General features: G+C 44.5%; 1 protein-coding gene across 1 annotated transcript in view; it reads left to right on the top strand.

Moving 5' to 3' along the window:
- The window catches only part of ACOXL (acyl-CoA oxidase like), a gene marked incomplete at its 3' end in the record, with an annotated part of 362,800 nt that overhangs the window by 31,991 nt on the left and 313,183 nt on the right, over nt 1-17,626 (top strand). Inside the window, 4 exon segments of the mRNA XM_079720397.1 lie at nt 5,589-5,637; nt 5,640-5,668; nt 15,390-15,476; nt 15,843-15,941. Of these exon segments, the coding sequence (XP_079576523.1) occupies nt 5,589-5,637; nt 5,640-5,668; nt 15,390-15,476; nt 15,843-15,941 (264 nt within the window).

Below are 17,626 nucleotides of genomic sequence, written 5' to 3'. Positions count from 1 at the left end.
TCTCTTGGGCTTTCCTGGAGGAGACAAGGCCCCTGGGGAGGGCAGAAGTACAATGGCCACAGACAGCCTTTGTCACAGAATCCTCCCAGCACTCTGCTCAGGGATCCCACTCTGTGGTCCCGGGAGAGAATCAGCAGAGGATAAGGAACAGCAGAGAGCAAGAAGAGTCAGACGTGGGGGCCACAGCGAGAAGTTTGGATTTTTTGCCAAGGTAAATGGAGTCATTGGAGGGTTTTCTCAAGGGTGGATGGGGAAGGAGAAGAAGGCAAGCACAATGTAATGCTTATTTTAAAAGTGTTCTAGTTCCTTGATCAAAATTTATAAGTTGATTCAAAAAACATACATGGAAAGGCAAAAGGCCTAGAATCGTTAAAGCAATTCTAAAGAAGGATGAATTTGGAGGGCTCTCCCTATTTGATTTCAAGACATTAAAAAGCAACTCAAGAGTATGTGGAATTGGCATTAGGGTAGACACATAAATGAATGGGACGGAATGAAGAGTCCTGAAATAAATCCACACCCATATGTTCACTTGAGTTTTGGACAGTGTTGCCAAGGCAATTCAATGGGAAAATGAAAGTCTTTTCAATAAATGGCGTTGGAACTACTGATAAAACGATAGAAAAAATTTAACCTTGATCCCGACCTCACACTACACACACAAAAAATTTGAGATGTATTATACACGTGAACACAAATTCCACAATTACAACGTTTGTACAAGAACAAAGGAGAAGGCAGAGGTTTCTTAGAGAGGACCTCAAAATGTTGAAAGTGTAAAAGAAAAAAAATGGATAAGGTAATCTTTATCAAAATTAAAAACCATTGTTCATCAAAAGACATCATGAAAAGAATAAAAAGACAACCTACAGGACTTCCCTGGTGGAGCAGTGGTTAAGAATCCACCTGCCAATGCAGGGGACACGGGTTCGAGCCCTGGTCTGGGAAGATCCCACATGCTACAGGATAACTAAGCCCACACGCGACAACTACTGAACCTGCGCTCTAGAGCCATGAGCCACAATTACTGAACCCACGTGCCACAACTACTGAAGCCCACACACCTCGAGCCCCTGCTCCGCAACAAGAGAAGCCACTGGAATAAGAAGCCCACGCACCGCAACGAAGAGTAGCCCCTGCTTGCCGCAGCTAGAGAAAGCCTACGTGCAGCAACAAAGACCCAACGCAGCCAAAAAAAAAAAAAAGGCAATCTACAAACTATGAAAGAATATCTGCAATGCATATATCTGAAAAAAAGTTATGTCCAGATACAAAGTATTTGTACTCGGAACATATAAAGAATTCCTAGAGCTCAATGATAAAAAGACACACAACCCAAGTTAAAAAATGGGCAAAATCCTTGTAAGAGTCAGACGTGGGGGCCACAATGAGAAGTTTGGATTTTTTGGACTCTATGAAAGAGTCCAAATGGCCAATAAGCATATAACAATGTGCTCAGCATCTTTAGTCATTGGAGAAATGCACATTTAAACCATAATGAGGTGATATTACAATCCCTCGAGAATAGCTAAAGATGGGAAAGAGAGACAATATTGATGAGGATGTGGAGCAACTAGAATTCTCATATATTGTTGGTTGGAATGGAAAATGGTGCAGTCATTTTGCAAAAGTGTTTGGCACTTCCTTACAATATTAAACATAAACCTACCCTTCAACCAGCAGTTGCATTCCTGGGGGTTTACAAAAGAGAAATGGAAACAAATAGCCACAGAAAGACTTGTGCATGAATGCTTGTATCAACTTGATTCATAATAACCCCAAGCTGGAAACAACCCAAATGTCCCTCAGTCAGAGAATGGACAAATTGTGGAATACTCACAGATGGAAAACCACTCAGCCATAAAAAAGAATGAACTACGGATACAGAAAACCACACGAATGCCTTATCTGCCTGGAAGAACACAGACATGAAAGAGTACATACCATATGATTCCATTTATGTAAGTTCAAGAACAGGCAAAGCTAGTGAATTTTGATGCAAAAAGAAGAGTGGTTGCCTGTGGGGGGCAGGGACTCTGAAAAGGAGCAAGAGGGCACTTTCTGGGGGGCATGGGAACGTTCCATGATCTTAATTGGCGTGATGGTTACATAGGTAGATAATGGACCAGAACTCATGCATTTATGCTCTGTGCATTTCACTGTATATAAATTTTACCTTAATAATAAATATTAGATCACCATGCCTGATGTTTGGGGCAGAGTGGAACAGGAGGCCAGCTGGGAGGTTGTTACAGTAGTCCAGGTGCAAGATGATGGTGGGAGATGTTAGAAGTGGCCAGAATTGGGGTCTCTTTTGGAGGGAGGGTAAGGACTGGATAGCCCAGTAAGCAACAATCTTGTTTAGAGCAGGCCCCAGATGACTGAATCCTTGAAAATTTATTTATTCTATTTGTATATTTTACTCTGATTCCTTCTCTTTCTAAAATAATTTAAGGCTCATTGTAAAAAAGGACATGTATTCAGTAAGACTGAGACGATGTAACTAAAATAGGGAAATTGAAACTAGAAGACAGAAGAAGCACATATGCCAGTTTGGGGACTGATGTTAGAAAACTAAGATCAGGAACCTGTTTTTGCCCAGTCCTCTTGGTAGGGCTCCTAATGGGTCCCACTGATGGGTTATAAAGGGAACAGCAAGGGTCTTTAATATCAGAGGGAAGACGGCTCAGATTATAGATTCCCAAGCAATGTTGAATCAGTTGATTTTAGTTGAAGAAAAAGATTTGTCTTTTAGAGACTCTCTGGGCTTATAAAACCAAAAATGTACATTTTTGTAAAATTTGATTTGTAACAGAATATTACATCATGAAGGTCTGATACATCAAGTGCTCTACAAAGAAATGGGGTTTATTTTAGGGAAAACTACCTTCCTTCTGTTTGAGACTGAATTTAGTAAGCAGAAATGTAAATAGCATGGGGTATAATTTTGGATAAAATACAAGTTTGAGTATATTCTCCATACATATATGGAATCATTATCATTAAAAATTACTATAAACTAACAGTCTGATATGGGAATTGAGTTTGACTTGAATGTATTAAATCTAAATGAAGGCAGCTATTGATACAGTAGAAATACTGCAAAAATGTATGCTGAAAAATGCATTAATTATTGATTGATCATTATCAGTATGGGCAGTTCAGTATGCTGCCAATTGAATGTGAGGGGAACCTTGTCAATATTTGACAGTCTTTAGGAACAATTAGTGGATCGGAAATGAAAGAAGAACTGAAGAGAGAATTTACGTGTGGAAAAGATATTTAAAAATATATGCTAGTAAGGAAATCCATCAAATCAAGCCTCATCTTAGTTCTGGAACTTTTGCTCGATGTCTTGAGATGGACCAGCCCAAATGAATGCTTAAATCAACATCACAGCATTAATGGCGAACTCCTACGGCATTGCCCATTGGATCTAATAGCAAAGATCGTGGTCCTGTGCAGAGATTCGGGAAGGAAAAGAACTGTCACGAACAATTTATAATGCTCCAGGGTGGCTACATTTGGGATTGGTTCTTTAGCAAATGTGACTGCAATTTATTTCAAACTGGTGAGTAAAAATGACCACAGCTGGATACCACCAATGACAAAGTCATTCTCCTGCCTCCACAGTGTAAATGGAGAGAATGAAATATGAAGAAAGCCATGACAGGTTGGAGATTCTGAGGGATTTACTTAGTCCTGATGGTTAAGGTTTGGCTCCAGCAGAGCAGGTGGTTTAAGGGGAGGAGGGGGTTGTTGGAATGAGGTGGACTGGGGTGACTGTCAGCAAGGTTACCTGGCACTGGGACGTGTTGGTGTCAGGTGCTCTTTTGCGACAAGGCTGGTGGTACAAAAGAGGGGTGGGCTGGCAGTAAAGATTGGACCACCCAGGGTCCCGGGGCTCCCTCCAGCTTAACAGTGAAGGGCATTGAGGGCTGGGGACAAGAGGTCCATGTGAAGAATACAAAGATCTGGTTTCTGGCCCTTTTTCTACCACTTACTAGGTGACCCTGGTTGGACAAGTCTTTTGACCTCCCTGAGCCTAGACCTTTCCATCTGTGACATGGGGTCAGCACTTCCTGCCCTGCTCAGCTCCTCCTGGAGGACTGCTGCGGGGATCTGCGGGACAGAGGACCCAGGGGCCCTCCAAAAAAGCCCGCGAATATCCGCTACAGTTGTTTTTTATTATTTGCTGGGAACGAACCCTCCTGTGTGAGCGGATACTGGAGCCAGGCAGTGGTACGTGCTCCAGCCTTGGAGGAGTATTTTAGGAAATAATCAATACAAGATGCACTGGGTTTGAGCCACGATAAGAGTCATAAATTTTGACAGTCTGCTGCTTGATAAAATTAATAATGCTTGAGAGAAACATTGTAAAAATCTATGGGAGGGAAAGCAGAGTGTGTCTGGGGAGAGAGTCTAAGCCAGTGTGGAAACTGTCCTCCAAGGAAGGTCGGCTCCTCCTCCCGCCGGTGGGGAGGTTTACACGCACATACGCACACGTACACACAGGCATACACACACCACACACATATGCACTTGTGCACATGGGCAACAAGCACCAGCTTTGTTGGCTGTGTCTCAGAAGAGACTGGTGAATCAGAAAGGCTAGCATTAATTCCAACAACAGATAATTGGAATTACCTTTGGAAGAAATGCCACCTGCCTCTGAAATTCTAAAATAAAACAGTGACAGTGTTCTTGCCCTGTCCCACTTCTCGCTGGTGGAGAAGAGCGTGCTTGTGTAGCTGTGGGATTCGAGGCTGCTGTGCACAGCAAGGGAGAAGAGGGTAACATAGGGTGACCAGACCTCATGGTTTTTAATCAAAGCCCTGAGATGCTCTGTGGTTAGAAAGGAAGGGGAAGAATACTGCTTTTCCTGTGTCCAGAATGTTCCCAAATCTTCCAAATCCTCTGTCTGGGAAGATTGTCCAAGACGTCAAGATTGTCACCTGGACTTGTGCCAGCTGCTCACTGTTGGTGCGAGCGTCGGTGAAGAGATGCTGCAGGTCTGAGTTGCTATGTAGAACCGTGGTAGTGGTGAGAGGGCCCAGGGACAAACTTGGTTAAGGCCATGTGAGGCCAAAGGGGAGTCCGCCAGGGGCTGGCCTCCATGCACATGCAGTTGACTTGCTATCGTGTGAGTCTTTAACTACTTCGTCTGTGGTCAGAGACCAGACGACCCCATTCAATAAGGATGAACAGATGTTCACTACCATATATAAAAGAGATAAACAACAAGGTCCTATTGTAAAGCACAGGGAACTTATTCAATATCTTGTAATAAACTATAATGGAAAAGAAAAAAATATATATATATATGTAAAACTGAATAATTTTGCTGTACACCTGAAACACAATATTGTAAATCAACTATACTTCAATAAAAGTTTTTTAAAAAGGGATGAAAACATTGGCTACTGTTCAGTAGAGTGATGGAATTACTCTTAATTTAAAAATTGCTTTTGCTGTGTTGAATTTTTTATTGTAAAAGTAACATCTGTTTATTATTTTAAAAAATGTTAATTTAAACGGTCAGAAAAAACCGTAAGGAAATCTTGACATTGGGTCTGTCATGTTTTCAGGCAGAGAAAACAAAGAATTTTGTCAGTTGGAGCCTGGTCATAGAAGTCCTCTCATAGCAGACATGGCCACAGGAGTAAAGGTGAGAGACACTGGGCAGCCTGCCCTTCATGAACTGATGGTTTTGAATGACAAGGAGTAAAAAAAGAAGAAAAAAAAAAAGACTCCATAGGCATCAGGCTATTCCTGCACTAGATGTTTATAAGATGGTACACCTTTCAACCCATCCCCCTTGGGGACTTCCAAGACTTCCAAGACTTCCTCTTCAACCATTATACTTAATACTGTATTTGTTTTTCTTTGCTTTTCTTTTTGTATAGCTTTTTTGCATTTATGTCAATCAATTTCCTTTATTCTAATTTTATACAGACAGTATCGTAGTCATTTGTGATGTACTTTCTTCACTTAAACATTATCACTAAGATTGATCTATATTGTTGCATGCCACTGTAGTCATTTTGTTTATTTTTTTAAAAATCTTCCTATTTTGAAATAATAATGCTTACAGGAAGTCATAAAAGTAGTACATAGAGTCATGTGAACCCTTCACCCCGTTTCCTTCAGTGGTGATATCTTATGCAGCTGTAATGCAGTATAAATCAGGAAATCAACATTACTACAGTACTGTTGACTGTAGACCTATTAGGATTTCACTAGTTTTTACACTCAGCTGTGTGTGTGAGTTTGTGTGTGCGTGCACATGTGTAGCTCTATGCAGTTTGGTTCCATATATAGTATCATGCAACCACTACCACAATCAAGATATAGAGCTGTTTCATCATCACAAAGAAACTTATAGTCGTGCCCATTTTCTTTTTTTTTTTTGCGGTACGTGGGCCTCTCACTGTTGTGGCCTCTCCCGTTGCGGAGCACAGGCTTCGGATGCGCAGGCTTAGCGGCCATGGCTCACGGGCCCATCCGCTCCGCGGCATGTGGGATCTTCCCGGACTGGGGCATGAACCCGTGTCCCCTGCATCGGCAGGCGGACTCTCAACCACTGCGCCACCAGGGAAGCCCAGTCGTGCCCATTTTCAAACGCATACAGCCCCTACCCCATCCCTGTCCTTTGGCAACCACTAATCTATTCTCCATCTGTATGGTTTTGCCATTTCTAGAACGGTATATAAATGGAAGTTCATTAATTTTTGACTACAGAAAGATATTCCTTTGGGTGAATGTGCCACAGCACTTGGAACTCTTAGACTTCTCCATTTTTGCTGATAAAATGGGTATAAAATGGCATCGCACTGTGGGCTTGCTTTGCATATACCAGCTCACCAAGGATGGTAAACAGAATAGCTTGAAAGGTGTGACTGCCATGGCCCCTTCCTGTGCCCTGAGCCTCCCAGCAGGCATGCGGCCCTGCATTTGCCCTCTTCTCCCTCCCTGGACACCACTGCATCACCAAATCAGTCCCTACATGTAAATATCCAGTCCTGATATCCCCAAAGGGGAGAAATTATAATTAGAAAATGATGAATGAATGATCAGACAAGAAAGCAGGTCAATCATTGATGAGTCCAAGATGGAAACTCTTTCTGTTCTGCAATGTAGACATTTAAAAATGGGTAGGAATTAAAAACGAAGAAATCTGTGAGCACCAGCTGCGGTGAGGGCAGCCACCATTAGGTCCTTTGGGGAAAACTGGCTTCCCTATGATTTCATCCAGGCAGGGTCTCTTCTCTCTGGGATGGGTTGGCTGTGGCTTCCAGAGAGAAGAAAGTCAGCTGAGATGCAGCAAATAGATCCTCCTCTCAGAAATCCTAGAGGGTCCTGGTTGAGACTCATGATCCTCCGTTGGTGCTTTTACCATATGCCCACACCTGCCTTTTCTTTAGCAAGCCTCCGGTGGGCCATGACCATGGGGAAGTCTTCATAGGGTGTTGCAGCTCTCTGGGTGGGGAGCCCTCTCCTCTGCACCTCCAGGGTCTTGCACTGAGCCTGGTGCACAGAGTTGCATAGGGAATGTTTGAGCAAATGAGGGAGGGGCAGCTTGTAATTTCAAGCAGGACTTAAGAAACATTTCAACCCATTGCAATATGTGGACCTTATTTAGATCCTGGTTCAAACAACAGACTGTAAAGAAAAATTAGACGTCAGTTGGGGAAATTTGAAATTGGATATTTGGCAGTATTAAATAATTATTATTATATTTGAGGTGGAATAATGGTTGTAGAGTCATGCTTTTAAAAAGAGTCTTTAGGGCTTCCCTGGTGGTGCAGTAGTTAAGAATCCACCTGCCAATGCAAGGGACACAGGTTCAAGCCCTGGTCCGGGAAGATCCCACATGCCACAGAGCAACTAAGCCCGTGAGTCACAACTACTGAGCCTGGGTGCCACAGCTACTGAAGCCTGTGTGCCTAGAGCCCGTGCTCTGCAACAAGAGAAGCCATTGCAATGAGAAGCCCATGCACCACAACGAAGAGTAGCCCCCACTCTCCGCAACCAGAGGAAGCCCGCGCACAGCAACAAAGACCCAAAGCAGCCAAAAATAAATAAATAAAATAAATAAATTTTTTTAAAAAAAGAGTCTTTATTTTTTACAGATGCATAGGAAATACTACTTAGGGATGAAATGATAGGATGTCTGGGATAAACTTCGACATCATCTGGGGTATAGAATGGGAGGGTGAATTGGGGGAAAGATGAACAAAATGGATCATGAACTGGGCATCACTGAGTTCATGATACTCTTCTATTTTGTTTGAAATTTTCTACAATAAAAAGCTCTTTAAGAAAGTTTTACTCCTGAGTATCCTAGAAGGAAATTTGAATAGATTTAAAGGACTGGATCTTTAAAAATGCTTCTCTGGTCACATCAGTCTCAGCTGAAAACCCCTTCCTGTTAGCTTTAGAGAAACCCTTGAACCCTTGACATGTCTCACAGGTTCTCGTGTGGTATGGCCCTACACTCACGTCTCCAGACACCTTCTGTGCCACGTAATCCTACCCGGGAGATCTGCTGTCTTGAACTTCTTTCGGTCCCTTGTTTCCATATTTGGACCACTCATGCTATCAACCTAGAATGATCTTTTCCCCTCCTTCACCTGCCTGACACCTGCTCATTCTTCAAGTCCCAGTTCAAGTGTCCTTCCTTCAGGTAAACCTCCCTCAAGCCTGCAGTTTAAATCCCACCTACATGTCATCTGTCTTTGTGCCTTATAGTATTCTGTCATGGCATGTACCCATTTTTTTTTATGATCAAGTTTTTTTCGGAGGGGTTTAAGATTAAGTTTTATTGGAGTATAGTTGCTTCATAATATTGTGTTAGCTTCTACTGCACAGCAAAATGCAAGGATTCTGCAGTATATGCAAATCAATCAATGTGATACACGTGATACACAATTAACAAATTGAAGAATAAAAACCATATGATCATTTCAATAGAGGCAGAAAAAGCTTTCAACAAAATTCAACACCAATTTATGATAAAAACCCTCCAGAAAGTGGGCATAGAGGGAACCTACCTCAACATAATAAAGGCCATACATATATGACAAACCCACAACAAACATTATTCTCAATGGTGAAAAACTGAAAGCATTTGCTCTAAGATCAGGAACAAGACAAGGGTGTCCACTCTCGCTGCTATTATTTAACATAGTTTTGGAAGTCGTAGGCGCGGCAGTCAGAGAAGAAAAAGAAATAAAAGGAATCCAAATTGGAAAAGAAGAAGTAAAGCTGTCACTGTTTGCAGATGACATGATACTATACATAGAGAATCCTAAAGATGCCACCATAAAGCTATTAGAGCTAATCAATGAATTTAGTAAAGTTGCAGGGTACAAAATTAATAAACAGAAATCTCTTGCACTCCTATACACTAAAAATGAAAGATCAGAAAGAGAAATTAAGGAAACAATCCCATTTACCATTGCAACAAAAAGAATAAAATACCTAGGAATAAACCTACCTAAGGAGGCAAAAGACCTGTATGCAGAAAACTATAAGACACTGATGAAAGACATCAAAGATGACACAAACAGATGGAGAGATATACCATGTTCTTGGATTGGAAGAATCAATATTGTGGAAACAACTATACTACCCAAAGCAATCTACAGATTCAGTGCAATCCCTATCAAATTACCAATGGCATTTTTCACAGAACTAGAACAAAAAATTTTACAATTTGTATGGAAACACAAAAGACCTTGAATAGCCAAAGCAATCTTGAGAAAGAAAAATGGAGCTGGAGGAACCAGGCTCCCTGACTTCGGACTATACTACAAAGCTACAGTGTTCAAGACAGTATGGTACTGGCACAAAAACAGAAATATAGATCAATGGAACAGGATAGAAAGCCCAGAGATAAACCCACACACCTGTGGTCACCTAATCTGTGGCAAAAGGAGCCCAGAATATACAATGGAGCAAAGACAGCCTCTTCAATAAGTGGTGCTGGGAAAACTGGACAAGTACATGTAAAAGGATGAAATTAGAACACTCCCTGACACCATACACAAAAATAAACTCAAAATGGATTAAAGACCTAAATGTAAGGCCAGACACTATAAAACTCTTAGAGGAAAACATAGGCAGCACACTCTCTGATGTAAATCGCAGCAAGATTTTTTTTTAATTAATTAATTTATTTTTGGCTGCGTTGGGTCCTCGTTGCTGTGCGTGAGCTTTCTTTAGTTGCAGCGAGCGGGGGCTACTCTTTGTTGCGGTGCGCGGGCTTCTCATTGCAGTGGCTTTTCTTGTTGTGGAGCATGGGCTTTCTGTTGTGGAGGCATGCGGACTTCAGTAGTTGTGGAACGCAGGCTCAGTAGTTGTGGCGCACCGACTCTAGAGTGCATGCTCAGTAGTTGTGGTGCACGGGCTTAGTTTCTCCATGGTATGCGGGATCTTCCTGGACCAGGGCTTGAACCTATGTCCCCTGCATTGGCAGCTGGATTCTTAACCACTGCACAACCAGGGAAGCCCGCAAGATCTTTTTTGACCCACCTCCTAATGAAAATAAAAACAAAAATAAACAAATGGGACCTAATGAAACTTAAAAGCTTTTGCACAGGAAAGGAAATCATAAACAAGATGAAAAGACAACCCTCAGAATGGGAGAAAACTAAGCAACTGACAAAGGATTAATCTCCAAAATATACAAGCAGCTTATGCAGCTCAATATCAAAAAAAAAAAAAAACCCAGTCAAAACATGGTCAGAAGACCTAAATAGACATTTCTGCAAAGAATACATACAGATGGCCAACAAACACATGAAAAGATGCTCAACATCACTAATTATTAGAGAAATGAAAATCAAAACTACGAGGTATCACCTCACACGGGTCAGAATGGCCATCATCAAAAATCTACAAACAGGGCTTCCCTGGTGGCACAGTGGTTGAGAGTCCGCCTGCTGATGCAGGGGACACGGGTTTGTGCCCCGGTCCGGGAGGATCCCACATGCTGCAGAGTGGCTGGGCCCGTGAGCCATGGCCCCTGAGCCTGTGCGTCCAGAGCCTGTGCTCCGCAACGGGAGAGGCCACCACAGTGAGAGGCCAGCGTACCGCAAAAAAAAAAAAAAAAAAAAAAAAAAAATCTACAAACAATAAATGCTGGAGAGGGTGTGGAGAAAAGGGAACCTTCTTACACTGTGGGTGGGAATGTAAATTGATACAGCTGCTATGGAAAACAGTGTGGAGGTTCCTTAAAAAACTAAAAATAGAGATACCATATGATACAGCAATCCCACTACTGGGCATATACCCAGAGAAAACCGTAATTCAAAAAGACACATGCACCCCAATGTTCATAGCAGCACTATTTACAATAGCTAGGACATGGAAGCAGCCTAAATGTCCATCAACAGAGGAATGGATGAAGAAGATATGGTCTATATCTACAGTATACCCATTTTGGATTGATGTATTTATTCACAGGTCTGTTGTTTGTCTCTTAGCACCACTAGAGGGCAAACTCCTTGAAGACTGTCTCTGTCTACAGTCTTGGTATGTAGGAGGTGTCAGTACATGAATATTAAATGAATGCATAGAATCAAAACTGTATGGCAGTTACTGAAAAGGTTAAATTTAGAATTACCATATGATCTAGGAGTTCCACTCCTAGGTATATACCCCAAAGAATTAAAAGAGGGACTCAAATAGATACCTGTATACCAATGTTCGTTGGCAGCATTATTCACAGTAGCTGATAGGTGGAAAGAAACAAGTGTCTGTCGACAAATGAATGGATAAACAAAATATTGTATATATAACTGTCTGTCAACAAATGGATGGATAAACAAAATATTGGAGGTACCATGGAATATCATTCAGCCATAAAAAGGCATGAGGTTCTGATACATGTTACAACACGAGTCTTGCAAACATGATGCTAAGTGAAATAAACCAGACCCATAAGGACAAATACTGTATGATTCCACCTGTGTGAAATTTTGAGAATAGGCCAATATATAGAGGTAGAAAGTAAATTACAGGGTCCCAGAGGCTGGGGGAAGAGGAGAATGGGCACAGGTTGTTGGGGGGTGATGAAAAAGTTTTATAAGTAGTGGTGATGGTTGCACAATGCTGTTAATGTACTTCATACTGCCGAGCTGTACGTGTAACAATGGCTAAAATGGCAAACTTTATGTTATAGGTATTGTATCACAATAAAAAAATTTTGGAAAATTTAACAAAAATGATGATTCACCCTGTTTGCTTTCCCACACATCATTCATTGCAGGGGAATTTTTTTTCTTGTGCTTGGACACCCTAGACAGTTAGCGGAACGTGTAGGTTGTGCCTCTGGTCCAGCCCAGGAGGCCATGGCTGCCTTTCCTGTTGGTGCTGGAGGGAGACTTCCAGGGAGGGGACGCAGTGCCTCGGGAGCGGGTTGGTCACGACTTCCCCAGATCTCGGTGCCAGCCCAAGGCCCCTGCTGGCTTTCCTGGTCACCTGAGCTAGCCATCAACCTGAGCATCAATTCATCAGCGTCATCTTCACCCTGCAGGCCTGAGCGCCTTCTCTCTGCCGCTGGGTCCATGTCATCCAGAGGCTCCAGGCATCCCTAAGTGCTTTGGACAAACACAGTTGAACTCATGCAGCCAAGTGCTGGCTGAGCCAGGGGCTGCTTGGAGAGTGACTCACAGTGAGGGGGCGGGAAAAGGACAGAGGTGCCAGGGAGACTTTCTCTCCTGAGGGCTTTGAATCCCCACTCTAGCTTGGGAGCCAGCCCAAGGTCTCCCGCCAGGCAGGCTGATGCAATCTGGACGGACTCTACAGCCCAAAGAAACATGACCTGCTTCCTTTTCTTCTTCCCCATGACGGCTAGCTTTCTGCCTTATATGAGTCATCTCACTCTGTCTTAGTTTGCTTGGGCTGCCGTGATAAAATGCTGCAGATCTGCTGGTTTAAACAACAGAAATGAGTTTTCTCACAGTTCTGGAGGCTGGGAAGTCCAAGATCTAGCTGTCAGCTGATTCAGTTCCTGGTGAGGGCCCTTTCTGGCTTGTAGTCTGACCACCACCCAGCGGCTCACCGTGGCGGCCACTTTCTGGGCACCTTTGGTCTGCCTGCCAGGCTGGGCTCCATGCCCCTTACAGGAGGCACCTGCTCAAAGTGTACATTGGGCCAAGGAGTCGTCTGCTTAGAGCCCTCCAGGGGCTCCCCCATTTGGTCAGATTCCCTGTGCTTCGGAGCATGTGGCTTTGGCAACACACGGGTCAGCACGTGGGGGAAGAGGCCCACGTCTGGACGGACTGTGGGAACCAGGGTCCCGCAGGCACTGCCTCGGTTAACTCCTGTAGTTTTCCACAAACCTGTGGGTTTCACTCACCCAGCCCAGTGCTCCTACTAATAGCGTTTAGTGAATGGAGTCTTTCAAAAAGTGGCTGAAACACTCATTGTTTTCCCCTCTCCAAAGAGAAGGAAAAAATGTAAAACCTAGGAAAACTATACTGTAAAGAACGTTTTAGCCACCAGCCAAAGAGATTTAAGGCTGGAAAATTCAACCTGTTTTAGTTTTAGAAAAATATTTTTCTTTAACTTGATTTCCAAGAGGGTTTAGGGGGAAGAAAATCTACCATCTGGATGGATTCCATTTTCCTGGGTTGGAATTAGTAATGCAATTTGCAGGGTCGGCAGTGATTCCGAAGAGCAGGGCTCTGAGAAATCAGGGCGTTAAGCATCCTCCGAGGATACTTGATGATTCTCCAAATGAAAAGCACCTCCTATGTGAGATGTGATTAGTGAAATTCGTCTATCGTGATGTCAAAGCGTTTTACCTGGTCCAGTGGTGCAGTCTGAGTTGATGGGGCGGCCTTTCTGGAAGTTAGCGTCAGGCTGATCACACACGTGTGGTGCAGGGACTGGTCCTTACCAGAGGCTGACGACGGTTCTCAGACAGGAGCATGTGAAGATGCCATTTCTGCCGCTTCCCTGCAAGGTCTTCCTTGGGGGTCACTGTGTCCACTGGGGCTCATGCCATTGCAGTGACCCCAGAAAAAAGGCACCTGTTGGCTGCTATACTCGCAGAGTCCAGGGTGTAGCTGGCTTCAGGGGTGGGTGTATGGGACCTGGTCTCTCTCATCTCTTGGTTTCACCTCACCTTCATCCCCACACGTTGGCTTCCTTCACCAGCTCTCGTGATAGCAAGAGGAGCCCTGGCCTCCATTCTTCCAGGTTCCATTGCTTCCAGAAAGAGCTTCTCTTCACCAGTAGCTGACTCGTGTGTCCCAGTGGCAGCTCTGATCGGACCCATCCAGATCACGGGTCCATCCCGAAGCATCCCCGTTGGCCATGATGTTATGCAGTTCGGCCAGTCCTGGGTCCCAGGCTCATCCTAAAGCTGGGCTGGAGGTTGACATTAGCCACGAACCACTTGGACTGATTCTGGGGGAAGAGGGCTCCCCAGAGGGAAACTGGGGCTGTGTTTCTAGGAGTGGGGGCATGCTGACCGGCAGGCACAGCAAATATCTGTACACCTGAGCTCTTCCGTCTTTGCAGTCCGTCCCCTGCTCCCTTCAAACGGCCCTGCTCGAGCCACCCTTCCTTCTCTTCTGAATCCTCGCAGCAACCGTATGAAGGGCTGTTAGGTGTCAGGAAGCTTGAGTGTGAACCCCAGCCCTGCACGCTTTCTCAGGTGCAGCTGTGTCCTCTCCTGAACCTCAGTGTCCCCATCTGTCACATGAGAGGGACGGTGTTTTCTTCCCAGGGGCGTCACGAGGGTCAGTGAGTATGTGGAGCCCAGAGTCTGGAAGGCGGGAGGGCTCAGGAAGTGGAGGCTCGTCGTTCAGTGCATTTGTCCGATGGGAAAACTATGTCATTGTGTCATTGTCCAAGGCCCCACAGCCAGCTAGTAGCTGAGCTGGGATTTGAGCCCGGCCTGTCTCATCCCGAGCCAAGTGCCTGCTCGTTCTGCAGCCTGGCCTCTTCCGTTGACCTTCCTGTTTGTGGAGGGTTTCTCCTGGTACAGCTCACCTCTGCAGGCACCTGGGGTCAGTGCATAAACGCTGTTGCACATCTTCAGTGTACCAGGCACTAAGCTAGACCCTGAACAGACAAGGCAGAACGAACATTCAGAGCAGTCATTTGATGGGGTGAACCGGGCAGCCCCGAGGGTGGAGGACGGATGCTTCGTGCCCTAGGGGTGACCTCTCCAAGAGAGGAAACCGTGTGAGCTGTGTCTGCCCGGAGGAACTGGGGCTGGACAGGCAGTGAGGGGAAGGATGTGGATGCCTTGCCACTTTAGTGGGGCATATGGAAAGCTTGATGAGCTGATCGGTGTTTGCCCAGTGGGTTTGGTCATCATTAAATTGTTGACTCTTGCTAACAATGGCCTGTAATCTCCTTCTTTCCAGTGTGGAATAATTTATTGGCTATTTGGTGGTGCCATCAGGAATCTTGGAAGCCCAGCACGTGTAACTAAATGGCTTCAGCCACTCCAGGTATGGCACGTACCTCCATAGATATCATCTATGGAGAGACTTAAAAATTCACAGTAGTTAGGAGTGTGTGTGTGTGTTTGCAGAAAAAGAAAATAAAACAGAGAATTAGTGCCAGCCAGAACTTCGTTTGAAAGGAGAATTTAAGACTACTTTTTTTTTTTTTTTTTTTTTTGTTTAAGACTACTTTTTAAAATTGCACTGAGTCTGTCATATTGTCATCACATTAGCTGTCACCAGACTGAATTTTTACAATTATCTCCAACTCACCGCTCCCTTTCTCGCCGACATTCTTAATGATCTGAGAGGTAAGCAATTAGAGCAGCCGTCTGACTAGCTGATTCCCTTCTAACACCCAGTAAACTCCAGGAGCAGAAATACACGGGGATGTTTGCGATGACTGAGAGGGGCCACAGGAGCAACGTGAGAAGGATCCAGATGGAAGCCGCCTTTGACCTCTCTGCACAGGTGAGGATTCTGCCCGTTGGCGGTTCTAGGCAGCGGACCTGTACACAACGGACTCTCCTTTCTCCCGAGTCCACCTTCCCCCCTGCTGTGTGTGCTCTCAGGCGAGAGGGTGCTCAGATTCAGAAGAAACGCCTAAGTGCTTTAGTGGACATAGGCTCAGCCTTCCTGAGTCTAACACCAGCCAACACTTACACAGCACCTACTGTGGGACGGGCACTGCTCCAAGCCCGTTATGTACACTCATTAACTTAATGCTTTGGAAAAACTTGGTGAGAACGGGACCTAATCCATTCTGTGGTCCTTCTTAACAGTAGCAGGTAAATGGGTGGAAGAGCGGTCTCTGTTGGCGTGTTCCATCGCACCGGGTGTGATGTGTGTGGCAGGAGGGCACTGTGTGTGCTGGGGCCTCCTTCTGGGAGCCAGGTCCTCGGTGCTGGCATGATGCAATGTCTGTACCTGTGACCTGCACACAAATCCACTTGGCAACCGAAATAAAATTTCACAGCACAGGGGCTTCCCTGGTGGGGCAATGGTTAAGAATCCGCCTGCCAATGCAGGGGACACGGGATCGAGCCCTGGTCAGGGAAGATCCCACATGCCGCGGAGTAACTAAGCCCGTGCACCACGACTACTGAGCCTGTGCTCTAGAGTCCACGAGCCACAACTACTGAGCCCACGTGCCACAACTACTGAAGCCTGCGTGCCTAGAGCCCGTGCTCTGCAACAAGAGAAGCCACTGCAGTGAGAAGCCCGTGCACCACAACGAAGAGCAGCCCCCTCTCACCGCAACTAGAGAAAGCCCGCGTGCAGCAACAAAGACCTGATGCAGCCAAAAATAATAAATAAATTAATTCATTAATTAAAAAAAAACAACACTAAAATTTCACAAAACGATCTGACTTTATTATATGGGATGAACTCCAAAATGTTGGTAAGACCCTCTAACTTGACATCTCTCCACAAATGGGTCACGGCAAAAACCCTGCTCTGTAAATCCCACCCCCGTCCCCATCTCTTTAGCTCCTATTCTCAACACCCTGGTGGGTGTTGCCTCATACATGTGCGTGTGGTGACTCAGTCTTCATTTTGGATGAGGTTGTCCTTTGCTTTTGTTGTTGTTGTTGTTTTCTATTTTCTTCCCTCATTTTAAAAAAGTTTTTTTTTTATTGTAGTATAGTTGCTTTACAGTGTTGCATTAGTTTCTACTGTACAGCAAAGTGAATCAGCTATACGTACACATGTATCCCCTCTTTTTTGTATTTCCTTCCCGTTTAGGTCCTCACAGAGCATTGAGCCGAGTCCCCTGTGCTCTACAGCCGGTTCTCACTCGTTATCTGTTTTATACATAGTATCAATAGTGCACATATTTCAATCCCAATCTCCCAATTCATCCCACCCCCCACTTTCCCCTTGGTATCTATACACTTGTTCTCTATGTCTCTGTCTCTATTTCTGCTTGTAAATAAGATCGCTTGTACCAGTTTTTTCAGATTCTGCATATTTGGAATCTGGAGTTTTGTTCCCAGGATTTTTCTGACCCAAGAATGCTAGATGGAGGTGGTCAGCACTTAGAATGACACATGCAGGTGAGGTTTTTTTTTTTTTTTTTTTTTTTCCGGTACGCAGGCCTCTCACTGTTGTGGCCTCTCCTGTTACGGAGCACAGGCTCTGGATGCGCAGGCTCA

This window comes from Hyperoodon ampullatus (assembly GCF_949752795.1).
Source record: "Hyperoodon ampullatus genome assembly, chromosome: 15".
Lineage (NCBI taxonomy): Eukaryota > Metazoa > Chordata > Mammalia > Artiodactyla > Ziphiidae > Hyperoodon > Hyperoodon ampullatus.
The sequence above is the reverse complement of the archived record's forward strand: the minus strand, read 5'-3'. Positions and strand labels throughout refer to the sequence as shown.